We start from the raw sequence: 15,000 nt of genomic DNA, 5'->3' as shown, positions 1-15,000 counted from the left end.
GGGCGACACAGCGAGACTCCGTCTCAAAAAAAAAAAAGAAAAAAAAAGAACAAATTCAAAGTTTGCTTAAATTATGATATAATTGACAATATTTAAAGGTGTTTCCCCCAACAGCAGAAGGGATTAGTGTTAGGAACTATCCTTCGAATTGTTTTTCACTTGCAGTAATGAATCAATGTTGTTGGCTCTTTTGGGCAAGTTTCTGAATGTGCAATGTAACAGAGTTAGCAAAGGAAATAAATCACTGACCTTGGCCTTATTAGCCAGATGACATTCCAGTCTGCTAATTTATAACTCCTAGAGGAAAGTTTGCAGAAATAACCACTGATAGTTTCATGGTATGACTCAAGTTATTGATAGAGCAGATTTTGTTTATTTTTTGATCTTACAAGGAAGAAAGAACACTCTTTTGCATAGCCACAGTCTAGCCTTGACCATGGGCAAGAAATCACGCCTCACTGTTAAAAAGAAGTTCCAGGGCTCAGCAGAAATTCTTCTACTTTATCTATCACTGCAGTTTTACAGAGATGAGGGCTAGAGAAGAAAAGGCAACACATCCCTCAGCTCAGCACAGGGCAATAATAGCAGCCATTATAGCTGTGTAGCGAAGACAGTGCAAAGGCAATTCAAAAAAATAAAATAAAATCAGAACCAAGAAAACTATATATATAAAAGGTTTTCTTGGAGGGTCTCTTGGATTTTTACTGCTGTGTTGTTTGTTGATTATATTTTCCCTCCCCTAGGACTAAATTTATGAAGAAGAATTTAGATTTGAGCTGTTTATTGCTGCCTTGTCATCAAATGTATGAAGCCCAGTTGGGGGTGTTATGTGTTAAATGCTAGTAGTTAGTATCTTACTAAAGAGCATTCAAATACAGCTGTTTAGTGGGATTCTGGTAGGTATAGTGCAGAATTTATTAGGATCTAAAGAATATTTAGGAATAGCAAAATCAAATTTATACTGATTTCTCTATGGTCCATAGAAGTCATGAGTCTTACTACCATTAAATAAATGTGACTTCAGAGCCATAGATGATCATTTCTTTATTACACACACACACTCTCGCTCTCATACACTCTTACACAGTTTATGTAAAAACTTACTCCTGTGCTATAAAAGGTGTCTTAATGGTGGAAGGACTTTTTCACTTACGTAAGATATTGGTGAGACATTGTTTTTATTTGGATTTTCTTTAGAAGATAGCTCTTAAATTGAATAGGGTGGTGTGTTTTGGTCAACTGTAGCAATTTTTTTATAGCAAAAGGCAAATTTCTTTTTCTAGGACCACTGAACAACAGCAAAGATTCCATGAAATTTGCAGCAATCTAGTAAAAACTCGACGCAGAGCTGTGGGTTGGTGGAAACGCCTCTTCACACTAAAGGAAGAAAAACCTAAGATGGTACTTTTTTTGCTTTGACTTAAGTACAGTAAAATGTTAAGATTTGAGTCAACTTGCCTTTTGTTTTAATAGTTATTTGAAATTTATTCATTGGTTAATTCCTAAGTACATTCATAAATGTTTACTTGTATTAATTAGACTGAATTATCTTAAAATTAAAATTTTACTTTTGCATTAAATTTTTTATTCTAGTAAAATTCTTCTGTTTCATTTTTCTTACTGAAATAATAGTAAAAGACATATGCTTAGAAAGCATCTTTTCAGGCCTGGCACAGTGGCTCATGCCTATAATCCCAGCTACACGGTAGGCTAAGGATCACTTGAGCTCAGGAGGTTGAGGCTGCAGTGAGCTTGTGTTTGGGGAGTAAGCTGTTTGCACCACTGCACTCCAGCCTTTGTGACAGAATGAGACTCTGTCTCAAAAAAAAAAAAAGGAAAGCATCTGTTCATCTGTTCTCTCATCTGTCAGCTTCACGTTGTGAGGCTGTTCTGTGAAGTTACTAACTGAAAAGATCTATAATTTATATCAAAATATTTACATAGAGAATTGAAGTAATTCTAGGAAGAAACGTATCCAAATTCTATAAAGTAGATCCAATGGAATAGGTTTTAAATCTAAGAATTTTAAAGAAAAGTGATAATAAAAGCTAAATTATTTCCTGAACTTTGAAACACACTCTTCTTTAATTGACAAATAAGAATTACATGTATTTATGGTGTCATCATGAAGTTTTGATATTAAATTCTTGTTGTTTTCATTGCTAGTACTTCATGACCATGATCATTTCTCTTGCTGCGGTTGCTTGGGTGGGACAACAAGTTCACAACCTGCTTCTCACCTACCTGATAGGTAAGTCTTTGAGGAAAAACTACAGGCACATCCTGGCCAGTGAAATTGAACTGTAACTTCGTCAATAAACAACTCCCTAAGTTTTAGACACCGAAAAGGAACTGTGGGAATATAGAAAGATGATTATGGTCTCATAGAAAGTGAAAACAATGCAATAACCAAGGTAGAAAGTAATGCGCAAGAGGTAAAAATAAGCAATGATTATTTTCTGAGGTGGAAGAGGGGATGAGAGCAGAAGTTTCTGGGGATACATCCCAGTGGAAGTAATTGGTTTCATGTTGTTTCCTCCCATTACAGAGTTTAATAATCTGGGAACCTACCTTCTTTAAAATGTAATAATTGGCTGGGCACGGTGACTCAGCCTGTAATCCCAGCACTTTGGGAGGCTGAGGTGGGTGGATCACTTGAGGCCAGGAGTTTGAGACCACCCTGGCCAACGTGGGGAAACCCCGTCTCTACTAAAAATACAAAAATTAGTTGGATGTGGTGGTGCACACCTGTAGTCCCAGCTACTTCGGAGGCTGAGGCATGAGAATCACCTGAACCCAGGAGGTGGAGGTTGCAGTGAGCTGAGATCACACCACTGCACTACACACACACACACACAGAACCTCAGATCACCTGAGGTCAGGAGTTGGGAGACCACCTGGCCAACATTGCAAAATCATGTGTGTACTAAAAATACAAAAATTAGCCAGGCGTGGTGGCAGGCGCCTGTAATCCCAGCTACTCTACTTGGCGGGGTGAGGCAGGAGAATCTCTTGAACCCGGGAGGTGGAGGTTGCTGTGAGCCGAGATTGTGCCACTGCACTCCAGCCTGGGCAAAAAGAGTGAGAGTTGTCACTGTGCACGGTGGCTCATGCCTATAAACCTAGCACTTTGGGAGGCTGAGGCCGGCGGATCACCTGAGATCGGGAGTTTGAGACCAGCCTGACCAACATGGAGAAACCCCGTCTCTACTAAAAATACAAAATTAGTCAGGCGTGGTGGCACATGCCTGTAATCCTAGCTACTTGGGTAGCTGAGGCAGGAGAATCGCTTGAACCTGGGAGGTGAAGGTTGCGGTGAGCCAAGATCCACCATTGTACTCCAGCCTGGGCAACAATAGTGAAACTTTGTCTCAAAAATAAATAAATAAATAACCTTTAGCAAGTTAATTGCTGCCTCCTTAATGTTGCTTTTTTTACATTTATTTTAAGTGACTTCCTTACTATTGCTTCCTGGACTAAACCAGCATGGAATCATTTTGAAGTACATTGGAATGGCCAAGAGGGAGATAAACAAACTTCTCAAACAAAAAGAAAAGAAAAATGAATGATTCTTCTGCTTTAATCAGTGTGATTAGTGGCACACTCATTGCTCCTGGAACGGTTTCTGCTGTACTATCTGGATACTAAAATGTTATGGAAGTAGCTCTTTGCTCTCCCTCACTCTGCCCTTAGTTGATAGAAATTCAGACTCCCCAAGTAAGGCTTTGTGCATAGTGTCTTCATGTCGCATATAGTTGAGTGCGTTCTTAGCAGTTGGCTTCATGGACAACTCATTATTGTGTATAATTTGTTTTGATTTTTCTTACCCAGTGTTAATTGAATTCTTGCTTTTAGACAACTTCCTTTTGTAGTGGTGAACCTTGCCCTTTAGTACAGTTCAAGTGAATCCGGATAATTGTTCATCTTTGCTTTAGCTTAGATACCATGTAGTAGTCTGTGGCTACAGGAAGCTGGTTCTGTCTGCTTCCACAGTCTGCTTAAAAAACTGTCGGACTTCATGAATATAGAGACCAAGTTTACCACTTCTGATGAAGAGACCAATTAAGATTCATTCCTCATTCTGTTTCTTTCCGGTGGGAGAAGAGTCCCCATGAAATAAAATGAAACTGATTCCATGTGCTAGTACTTGCAGGCTTCTCCCTTGTGCAAAGCTTAGCAATTTGTAGGAAGCTTTGATCTTTTTGTCCAAAAAAAGGAATGTCTGACAGGCTTAAGCTTTTGTCCCCTTGCACTTAGACTCGAAGTTAGTAAATCCTTAAGGGCTTTTGACTAGCAGACTTTCACAAGATAACATTTAGGATTTCTAGCATACTTTTAATTTCAGATATTCAGCTGACTTTAGCTATAGTATACAGTAGGTTAAGACTCACGTCTATGATTTTTACTCTAAGACCAGCAAAAGGACAGCAGTCTAATATGTTTAGTTAAGATTCATTTCAGTAGAAGATAATCTTACCTAATTTTTGAGACCAGAATAAGCCTTTTAAGGTAAACCTTAAAATTCTCATTTTATGGTAATACTGGCCATTTTAGTCCCCTAGGTTTGACCTGGGAGATAGTGACTACACTGGTGTCTGACTTTTTTTCCTAGAGATTTCTCCCTGAAAAATACAAGGGCTGTTGGTGAGAGCAGACTTGAGGTGATGATCGTTGGCCTCTGGTCTACAAAGATGTCGTAACTCCTTGGAAAGCTTCTTCTGATCATTCTTAACTTGTTGGTAGCTAGAAATTTAGAGTAGTTGAAATCTGTAGGAATGAACTTCTGAGGGCCAAAAAATGTGACTGACTTGGGAACAATTCTTAAACTGATTAGCTGTAATATAGTTTTGTGAATTTATTGCACTGATGTTGTACCTTGTGATATATCTGTCCCTATTGAATAAGTGTTTTCTCCTCTTTAATATTGCTGTAAACAGTGGTGCCCATTGTAGCATTTTTTTTTTTTTTTTTTGGTATTTCATAAGAAAACTACCTTAATTTTACCTTACTTTCATTGTAAATAAGCCTGTCTTCCCATCTGGATTTTGTTTGTATATACATGTTCTACTGATTAACTACTTTTGCAGTTTTAATCCTGTATTATTCTACTTTGTTTTGTGTAAAATGGGAAAAAATAAAAAAAGCTGGAATCTTCATGTCTCACTTCCTTTAACTTAGCCAATGTAATATTTACATGATTGGATTTATGAATCTGATTAATGAAGTACCCTGTGTGGTCCTTACGTGTCTATAAGGTACTCTAAGAAATCCCACCACTTTGGGAGACCTGGGCACGAGGTTCACTGGAGTCCATGAGTTTGAGGTTGCATTGAGCCGAGTGTACCCCTGCACTCTAGCCTGGGCAACAGAGCAGGACCCTGTTTATGAAAAATTTTAAAAAAAGAACAAAAATAAAAGGTTTAAGTTTATTTATTTAGCAAATATTCCAGGCAGCATGCTAGAGGGAAGAGGAAATGCATTGAACGAGCAGGAGCCAACTGTGTGAGAGGAGGAAGCTGGAAGAACCGGCAGGGACAGAACTGGCTAAATGGTTCCCGTGTGGACACCTTGTACCCCAGGGCCTTGCTAGTGTCTGGTACATGAGTGCTCAGTAAACAACTGTTGGGTGACTTGTCCGAGCTTCACTTATTTTTTAATTAAAAAAATATTTTAGCCAGGTGTGGTGGCTCACGCCTGTAATCCCAGCACCTTGGGAGGCCGAGGTGGGCAGATAATTTGATGTCAGGAGTTCGAGACCAGCCTGGCCAACATGGTGAAACCCCGTCTACTAAAAATAGAAAAATTAGCCGCATGTGATGGCGTGCGCCTGTAATCCCAGCTACTCGGGAGGCTGAAGCAGGAGAATCGCTTGAACCCGGGAGGCGGAGGCTGCAGTGCGCCCGAGACTCCGTATCAAAAGTAAAATAAAATAAAAATTACGGCCCGCGCGGTGGCTCCCGCCTGTAATCCCAGCACCTTTGGAGGCCGAGGCGGGCGGATAGCAAGGTCAGGAGATCAAGAACATCTTCGCCAAAATGGGGAAACCCCATCTCTATTAGCCGGGCGTGGTGGCGCGCGCCTGTAGTCCCAGCTACTCAGGAGGCTGAGGCAGAAGAAATCACCTGAACCCGGGAGTCGGAGGTTGCAGTGAGCCGAGATCACGCCACTGCACTCCAGCCTGGGTTACAAGAGCGAAATTCCGTCTCAAAAAAAAAAAAAAAAAAAAAAAAAAGGTAGACAAACCTCCAATGAACGGCTCACCTTGCCTCTCCCAGGCCGCACCGCGGGAGGTCGATTCCACCGACTCTCAACTGCCAACCCCTGAGGAGGCTCAGTCTTTTTTTTTTTTTTTTTTTTTTTGAGACGGAGTCTTGCTCTGTCACCCAGGCTGGAGTGCAGTGGCCGGATCTCAGCTCACTGCATGCTCTGCCTCCCGGGTTTACGCCATTCTCCTGGCTCAGCCTCCCAAGTAGCTGGGACTACAGGCGCCCGCCACCTCAACCGGCTAGTTTTTTGTATTTTTTAGTAGAGACGGGGTTTCACCGTGTTAGCCAGGATAGTCTCGATCTCCTGACCTCGTGATCCGCCCGTCTCGGCCTCCCAAAGTGCTGGGATTACAGGCTTGAGCCACCGCTCCCGGCCAGAGGCTCAGTCTTTCCCTTCCCCTCCTGCTTCTCCTAGGCGGTCCTTGTTTTTGCCGGTCCTTTGAAAGTCTCGCGATAGCTCTGCCGCTTCCCATAACTCCGTGCGCTCTCCCCTCCCGTTCTCTTTCCGCCATCTTTCCGCGCTGGTGAGTAGCACTCTCTGAGAGCTCCAATTTCATCCGTCTGCCATCGGCGCAATCCTGCAATCTAAGGTTCGGTCTCAGTGTCCTGCGAGGAGGCTGGACCCCTCCTTGGCCGATGATCCTGGCCTTGCCGGTTCCTGGAGAGGCATAGAGAAGAGCCATGCCCGGGCGCCCCAGAGTCTGCACTCCGGGGATCCCGGTTCATGGGGTGCAGGCCGCAGCGCTGGCGGGAGCCGCAACCTTCGACTGCCTAGCTAGGCAGTAACTCCGGTTCGGGCCACAGCGTCTGAATCTCCCTATAGTGCTGAGGCTGCGCCTTGGCCCCGGGCGGCGGGCAACATCGGGACTGGTGGGCCGTGCAGCTTCTCCTTGCTGGGGCCGCGCTGGGAGTTTGGGAGGCTGAGGCCACCCAGCAGATAAAAGTTGCATCGTGCCGGGGTTGGCAGTTTGCTGGGTGCCAATTTGGATCTTCTGGGCCGCGGAGTTTTTCTTTAGACACTTTGAACTTAAGGGGAGAGATTTAAGTTCTACTCTTTACTATTGGCACTTTGGTCTCCATACTTAAGGGCTTTCAGAACTTCAGTTCCCATTAGAAGAGAGTCCATTCTGACAGTATGTAAAATGTTTCCATTTGCCACTGTGGCACTTGCTGTTGGACGTAATTTTAAATGGCACAAAGATGGATGTTTAGTTTAATTGATGGTTCATGGTAGGTGAGAGTGAACTGTTTTAAAGTGCAATGTTAATAGTACAGAATCTGCTGATTTTCAGCAATTTGGAAAATGTTGCCGATGATACTCTGCTTCTGTTCTGAATCACTGATCGACTATAGCCTATGTTTTCGTTTCGGTAGCTGGCAGTTTCTGCTAGTTCTGTCGTTTTCTTGTATCAAGTAGATTTTGTCCCACATTTCATTACCTCCAGACGTTGGCGTGTGGCACGATTCGAAGAACAGTGGTTAGTGAATTGAGTGAATTTAAAAATGTGCAGACTGACGTCCCGATAACCTGTTTACAACAACCGTAGTAAATAGGAATTTTCCTGGGTGGTGGGAAATGGAGAAGCAGCCTTCTCGGACTTAAGAAAACTTCGCCAAGGTGGGGCCAGAAAGAAAAGGATACTTCCGCCGGGCGCGGTGGCTCAAGCCTGTAATCCCAGCACTGGAGCCGAGACGGGCGATCACGAGTCAGGAGTTTCGAGACCCCATCTGGCTAACCGGTGAACCCCGTCTCTACTAAAAAATTAAAAAAAGCTAGCCGGGCGAGTGGCTGGCCGCCTGTTAGTCCCAGCTACTTGGGAGGCTGAGGCTAGGAGAATGGCGTAAACCCGGGAAGGCGGAGCTTGCAGTGAGCTGAGATCCGCCACTGCACTCCAGCCCGGGCCGACCAGCGAGACTCGTCTCAAAAAAAAAAAAAAAAAAAAAAAAGGAATACTTCCGAAGTGTATTGGTTGGTGAGTGTCTGTTGATGTTGGCAATGCCAGTAAAACCTCCTGTTTTGTCTTCCCTCAACAGCCACAATGGTGCGCATGAATGTCCTGGCTGATGCTCTCAAGAGCATCAACAATGCCGAAAAGAGAGGCAAACGCCAGGTGCTTATTAGGCCGTGCTCCAAAGTCATCGTCCGGTTTCTCACTGTGATGATGAAGCATGGTAAGTCTGTTGCCGCTGTGTTCTATGTTTTGATGTGAGACTCTTTAAGAAATGAGTCCTGTAGAAATTAATTACGGGGGACCAAAGTATGTCTGTCATACCTGAGAACGAATGCAATTGACTTGTGGGCTGTGGAGGAGGGGATAGTCTGAAACTTGTAGAGTCACTTAGAGTAGGACTGCTGGAAGAAGGAGCTCTGCTAGGTGTTTGGGAGCTAAATGAAACCGAGTCACTGAAAGGACTCCTGAGCTCATTTCGAGACCAGCCTGGCCAACATGGCAAAACCCCGTCTCTACTAAAAAAAAAATCCCAGCTCTTCGGGAGACTGAGGCAGGGAGAATTGCTTGAACCTGGGAGGTGGAGGCTGCAATGAACCGAGATCGGGCACTGCACTCCAGCCTGGGCGACAGCACAAGACGCCATCTCAAAAAAAAAACCGGAAGGACTCTTGAGATCTTCTCAGAGCCCCTTGAGAGAAAAGATTGGATTATTGCACTTCTTCGGCACAAGGTAGCCTTTGGGAGTGGGAAGCGGTGAAGGAAGGGTCAACGGGAAAATAATTTCTTTCAGAATTGCAAGGTGGATTGTTTTGGGTATTGTCTCCCAAATCTTATGTGTTAGGTTATAAAAATTAGTTCTGGTACAGATCAACTGTCTTCCCCCCAACTTGTTGGAGAAGCAGTCACTGAGGTGATGATGGGAGACTGAAGAATTGAGTAGGCTGGAGCACAGAGGTTTAGCTTTCAAGTTGATGTCTTTTATTTAATCCAGTCAGTTATCTTTTTGTAGGTTACATTGGCGAATTTGAAATCATTGATGATCACAGAGCTGGGAAAATTGTTGTGAACCTTACAGGCAGGCTAAACAAGGTAAGAATGAGTGATATACACATTTCAAAGCTTTAAGAATTTTGTAATGTGGCGTTAGATGTTGTAATTGCCTTTGGAAATAGTAGTGGTGCCATACTTGCTTTATCCAGTGACTTTAAAAAGGTTTAAATATTGACACATACAACTTCATTTGTTCTCCTGGGTTGATTGTACTAGATTATGTCAGTTGACCTAGTGTTTGTTTGGGGTATAAGCTGTCTCAGGGGAGATGGGGGGTGAAACCAGCGGTGGTACTGGTGTTTAAATATTGGATGTTAACACTACCCACCTCACTGGCTTGAACTTGGGTGGCTCAAGGCCACTGAGCCTTTTGTCCAAGAAGCTATGTCCTTCCTCTCAGTGATGTGTTGTTGGGTTTTTTGGATGGAATCTTTGAGTAAATGGGGCTTCGTAAATAGCAATATTAATACTTTTTCTGTTTTTGCTGGCATAGGTCTTTGGGGTTTATGTTGCTTTTCAGTTTGACTTGTCAACACCTTAACCAAGTAAAACTGATTTTGTGGTTTAAGTGATTGCATGTGTTTTGGGGGCAGGTGTCTAAGCTTGTTGAGGTGTCCACTGTGCTTCCTATCAGGTTTGTAGCTTTCAGATTTGCGAAGAGGCAGATCCTCTAGTCCAAGCTTGTCCAGCCTGTCTAATATTGTTGTTTTGTTTTAGACTTTTAGCAGCCTGAAACCATGGTATTTAGTTTCTGTCTCTAGTGATAAATGGAAAAGAGGGATGAAGAAGTGGCCTTACTGGCCCAACTAGAAACAGAAACTAAGAACGCATGTCTGTATTCTCTCCCTTGGACGCCCCTGTGTCTACTGCAACAGATGAGGGGAAAGAGACCCAGAAAGTGAGTTGCTGAAGTATTTATTAAATATTTGAAGAACTGGCTGGGTGCGGTGGCTCACGCCCGTAATCCCAGCACTTTGGGAGGCTGAGGCAGGTGGATCACGAGGTCAGGAGTTTGCGACCAGCCTGGCCAACATGGTGAAACCTCGTCTCTACTAAAAATACAAAAACTAGCCGGCACAGTGGCAGGCACCTGTAATCCCAGCTACTTGGGAGGCTGAGGCAGGAGAATTGCTTGAACCAGGCAGGCGGAGGTTACAGTGAGCTGATACCGCACCACTGCACTCCAGCCTGGGTGTCAGGGCAAGACTCCGTAAGATTTGAAGAACTTGCAAGAGTAATATTATTGTGTTTTACTTGTATGTAGCCGTTAGAACCCCACCTCAAAGTAGGATTTATTTATTTTTATTTATATTTCTTTTGAGATATTCTTGGCTCTGGCCTAGGCTGGAGTGCAGTGGCACCATCTTGGCTCACTGCAGCTTCCTTAGCTCAAGCCGTCCTCCCACCTCAGCCTCCTGAGTAGCTGGGAATACTGGTGCATACCACTGTGACTGCTAATTTTTTTAAAACGTTTTTGTAGAGGTGGGATCTCGCTATTTTGCTTAGATTTGTCTTAAACTTCTGGGCTCAAGTGATCCTCCCACCTCAGCCTCCCAGAGTGCCAGGATTGCAGGCGTGAGTCACTGGGCCCAGCCGAGAAATAAGTTTGAACAGAGCATTCTGTAAATGGAACTTATTTGTGGCACCCTTGTTCTGTGGTGTGCTACTTTGAAAAATTCTAGCCTGTAACAGTTGACATGCAGGCCCTGCTGCTCTGTGCCCTTTTTTTGAGACGGAGTCTCGCTCTCACCCAGGCTGGAGTGCAGTGGCACCATCTTGGCCACTGCAACCTCCGTCTCCCAGGTTCAAGCGATTCTCCTACCTCAGCCTCCCTAGTAGCTGGGATTACAGGTGCGTGGCACCATGCCGGGCTAATTTTTGTATCTTTAGTAAAGATGGGGATTTGCCATGTTGGCCAGGCTGGTCAGGAACTCCTGACCTCAGGTGATCCACCGTGCCTGGCCTGCTCTGTGACGTTCAGCAAAGTAAACAATTTTTGGTTTCTTGGAATTTCATTTCTCCCCATTTATGAGAATGTCCCACTCCATCACTTTCATGCAAGACATGGACCTACCCTTAGCGTGGAAATTGAGCTTGGAAGTAAGATAGTGTGTAAAGACTAGATTGATAACATTCCGGGCTTGATCACATCTTCTTAGGATTCTTCTTAGTTGGGAGAGGGTATGCTGTTTTAATTCTACCAGAATGAGAAGGATTTTTGCTGCTGGAATCAACATAAAAACTTGGATGCAGAGTGCAGCAGACTTTGGGGAAGATCTTTCACTACAGTTTGCTTGGACTAAACTAGTTTCCCCATATTTCTGTCCCTGCATTTCTTTCATCTGCTGTGAGATTGACCTTGTTAGTCAAGTCACAGCATAGCTGATGGGGTAATAGTAGGAGAACTTAAGCAGGCTTCCTGGGTGTAACGCAGTTGGGCCTCTCTGACAAGCCCATTTTCAGTTTCTGTGGGTCAGTCTCTGCTTTTGGAAGTGTTTTTCAAGTATGCCTGTGATTTTAGAGCAGATTTTATGAGCAGAGGGTCTTCAGTTAGTGGACATCAGTTAGTGGACTTTCTTCAGTAGTGTTTTAGGGCTGGCATGTAGTTGAGGGATGACAGCCTTTGGTGAGCTCTTATTTGGGAGGATCATTGTTGCCGTGTCCCGGTAGCCACGAGATGAGAGAATTGCAAGCCCTTTGCTCTTTCTGCCTTCCATCATTCTGTCACATTCATTTGGAAAAATTTGCCTGGGGATGTAGGACATTGTTTCTTGGAAATATGTAATGGTACTTCATTGGTGGGAGCAGTGTTCTTAGTTCGCTGCCGGTGCAGCGTGTTCCTTAGATATTCTAATAATGTGTAGTTTTTAGCTTATGAGCTTCAGGATTTGAGACCCTACGATTTTATTTCAGCCTTACTATATAAGAAAGGGTTGGCTATAGTCTCTCTTGTCAAGACTTGATCTCTTGGCTATGTAAAATCTGATCATTCCGGACAGTTCTCTAGCCAACAGGGAGCACGCCGGTGGCTAGACACTGCCATGTATTGCCTTGTTCCATTTCTTTTCATGTCTTTGCTTTTTCTCCTAGGCATGTGGGCCTCGTAGGCGGGCATAGTCTTACTTAAGTGTATTTTTTGAAAAGTATGTCAAGAATTGTGCACAGAATAGGTACCCATCTGAATGCTGGTTTGGTTGGTTTGGAGGACTGTTCGTTTATGAATGTCAGCTTGTGTTACTCAGTTTTTCTCTTCATTGGTAAAGTGAAGACTTCTTTTGTTTTTGTTGTTGTTATTTTATAGTGTGGAGTGATCAGCCCCAGATTTGATGTGCAACTCAAAGATCTAGAAAAATGGCAGAATAACCTGCTTCCATCCCGCCAGTTTGGGTAAGTTGGCCTTTCCTTAATTAAAAGAAGTTAATGCTTAAGAATTGCTGTGGTGCAGTTTGACTTGAGGTTTTTTTTTTTGTTGTTCTTTGTTTTTTTCCTTTTTAAAGCAAAGCAGTGGTAATTTGTCTACTCTCAACCATTTTGACCTAATAATTTCCTCAAGTGTTATCCATGTTTCTTTTTTCTCTCTTTAAATAGAGACAGGGTTGGCCAGGCGCAGTGGCTCACACCTGTGATCTTAGCACCTTGGGAGGCCGAGGCGGGCGGATCACCTGAGGTTGGGAGTTCGAGACCAGCCTGACCAACATGGAGAAACCCCGTCTCTACCTAAAATACAAAATTAGCCAGGCTGCTGGTACACACCTGTGATCCCAGCTTCTCGGGAGCCTAAGGCAGGAGAATTGCTTAAACCCAGGAGGCGGACGTTGCAGTGAGCTGAGATCGTGCCATTGCACTCCAGCCTGGGCAATAAGAGTGAAATTCTGTCTCAAGAAAAAAGAGAGAGAGACAGGGTTTCACTTTGTTGCCCAGGCTGGAGTGCAGTGGCTATTCACAAATGTGGTCATAACACACTACAGCCTTGGCTTCCTGGCCCCAAGCAATCCTCCCCACTCAGCCTCTTGTGGATTTGGGAATGCAGGCGCCTGCCACCGTGCCTGGCTATTTGCCATATTTCACGTGTTAGGCTTCAGGTTCTGAGAGGCGCATGAGAGCTTAGACTGGCAGAAGAGGAGGGTTGTGTCCACTTTCATGTCTGCCCTTTTGGCAGATAGTTCATATTGTGTGTTCCCTGTGATTCCAGACTCAGGGCCAGAGTCAGTTCTAAGCCTGGGCCTTTGAGAAAACTTAATTTGGGAATCTTTGTCCGTAAGAGCCTGTCTGAGTTCAAATCCTTGTTTTTCTGCTTTAAAGTCATGAGATCTTGGGCAAGTCATAGCCTTGATTTCTTCATCTGTAAAAGTGGTAATAGTCCTCTGTTTATCACCTGATTTAATTTTGGTAAAACATTTTATGAGCTGACACAGTAAATGTGTATCTTTGTGGTTAAGAATTTATATCCTCCAAATTATGCGTCTGGTGCCTTGGTTGAATGTATTCTCACTTCATGGTTGCTGTATTACTGGTACAGCATTCTCTTACGAAAATCATTTCTCTTTGTAATTATGATAACTGATTTTAATGCTGCACATTTGCATACTGTACGCTTGTTACAGTGATCCCCACAGCCACTCACTGTACACGTGAACGTGTCTCCATATAATAGTTATACGGTGCATGGCAGAAACACAATTCAGACTCAAGTTTATGTGAGTACTTTCAAGTCTCCTTACCTGAGAGCACAAAGTGACATTTGAAGTTAAAGGAGTTCCCAGATGCCTTTGTTTTCAGTCAAGTTTGTTTCATGGTGTAGGCAGAAGTCAGGGCTGTGTGAGGCAGAAGTCAGGGCTGTGTGATTGTGTGGCTCCGCTCTCTGGATCTGGCTCTGTTGGTTGCAGGAGTCATGCTCATATGCTACATGAGGCACCAGCAGTGGCACTGTCAGTTTCTGTGTGCTCCACAGGAAAGCACCCTTAACCACTGATGAGTGTTGATGTTTTTCTGCACTAGAAGGCTCTATGTTGAACTATTAAACTTACCAGCATTTTCTTTTTCCACTCCATAGTTTCATTGTACTGACGACCTCAGCTGGCATCATGGACCATGAAGAAGCAAGACGAAAACACACAGGAGGGAAAATCCTGGGATTCTTTTTCTAGGGATGTAATACATACATTTACCAATAAAATGCCTCATGGACTCTGGTGCTTCCACTTGGTCGTTTTGAGCCTTCACAGCAGTGTAGCCGGAGCGTCTGCGGCAGCATGCCATTGCTTCGTTTATTGGTGAATGCAATTCCCCGAAGTGACTAATACAGCCAAGGGAAAAAGTTCTTAGGAAACAAATATGCATAAGAAAACAGTCACCCCTGCTGTCTGCCAAAACCAGGTATTTGACACTAAATATTTTACTTATATTTCATTTTTTTTTGAGACAAAGTCTCACTCTGTCGCTCAGGCAGGAGTGCAGTGGTGCGATCTTGGCTCACTGCAGTCTTCGCCTCCCGGGTTCAAGTAATTGTCCTGTCCCAGCCGCCTGAGAAGCCTGGGATTATAGGTGTGTGTCGCCACACCTGGCTAATTTTTATATTTTAATAGAGACGGGGTTGCGCCGTGTTGCCCAGGCTTGTCTCGAACTCTTGGCCTCACGCGATCAGCGCACCTCGGCCTTCCAAGGTGCTGGGATTACAGCCATGAGCCACCACACCTGGCCTATATTTCAGTATTTTCTATTAGTTTTTAATG

General features: G+C 43.9%; 2 protein-coding genes across 3 annotated transcripts in view; both read left to right on the top strand.

The window, feature by feature from the left end:
• The window catches only part of ARL6IP1 (ARL6 interacting reticulophagy regulator 1), a 10,591-nt gene extending 5,435 nt beyond the window's left edge, over nucleotides 1-5,156 (top strand). Inside the window, exons 4-6 of the mRNA XM_017889611.1 lie at nucleotides 1,284-1,401; nucleotides 2,167-2,251; nucleotides 3,451-5,156. Of these exons, the coding sequence (XP_017745100.1) occupies nucleotides 1,284-1,401; nucleotides 2,167-2,251; nucleotides 3,451-3,569 (322 nt within the window). The 3' untranslated portion in view covers nucleotides 3,570-5,156. The remainder of the gene's footprint in view (nucleotides 1-1,283; nucleotides 1,402-2,166; nucleotides 2,252-3,450) is intronic.
• A 1,524-nt stretch (nucleotides 5,157-6,680) lies between these two features.
• RPS15A (ribosomal protein S15a) lies at nucleotides 6,681-14,469 on the top strand. Of its 2 annotated transcripts, none has more exons than XM_017889612.1 (5): nucleotides 6,681-6,790; nucleotides 8,301-8,438; nucleotides 9,228-9,307; nucleotides 12,570-12,655; nucleotides 14,322-14,469. In XM_017889612.1, exons 2-5 carry the CDS (start codon nucleotides 8,306-8,308, stop codon nucleotides 14,413-14,415), a joined length of 393 nt encoding a protein of 130 aa, XP_017745101.1. In that variant the 5' UTR covers nucleotides 6,681-6,790; nucleotides 8,301-8,305; the 3' UTR covers nucleotides 14,416-14,469. The 2 variants fall into 2 exon arrangements, with proteins under 2 accessions (XP_017745101.1, XP_017745102.1); XM_017889613.1 differs by having other exon boundaries at nucleotides 6,766-6,856.
• Nucleotides 14,470-15,000: the final 531 nt, after the last annotated feature.

Source organism: Rhinopithecus bieti, unplaced genomic scaffold (assembly GCF_001698545.2).
Source record: "Rhinopithecus bieti isolate Rb0 unplaced genomic scaffold, ASM169854v2 scaffold_19663, whole genome shotgun sequence".
Taxonomy (NCBI): Eukaryota; Metazoa; Chordata; class Mammalia; order Primates; family Cercopithecidae; genus Rhinopithecus; species Rhinopithecus bieti.
The sequence above is the reverse complement of the archived record's forward strand: the minus strand, read 5'-3'. Positions and strand labels throughout refer to the sequence as shown.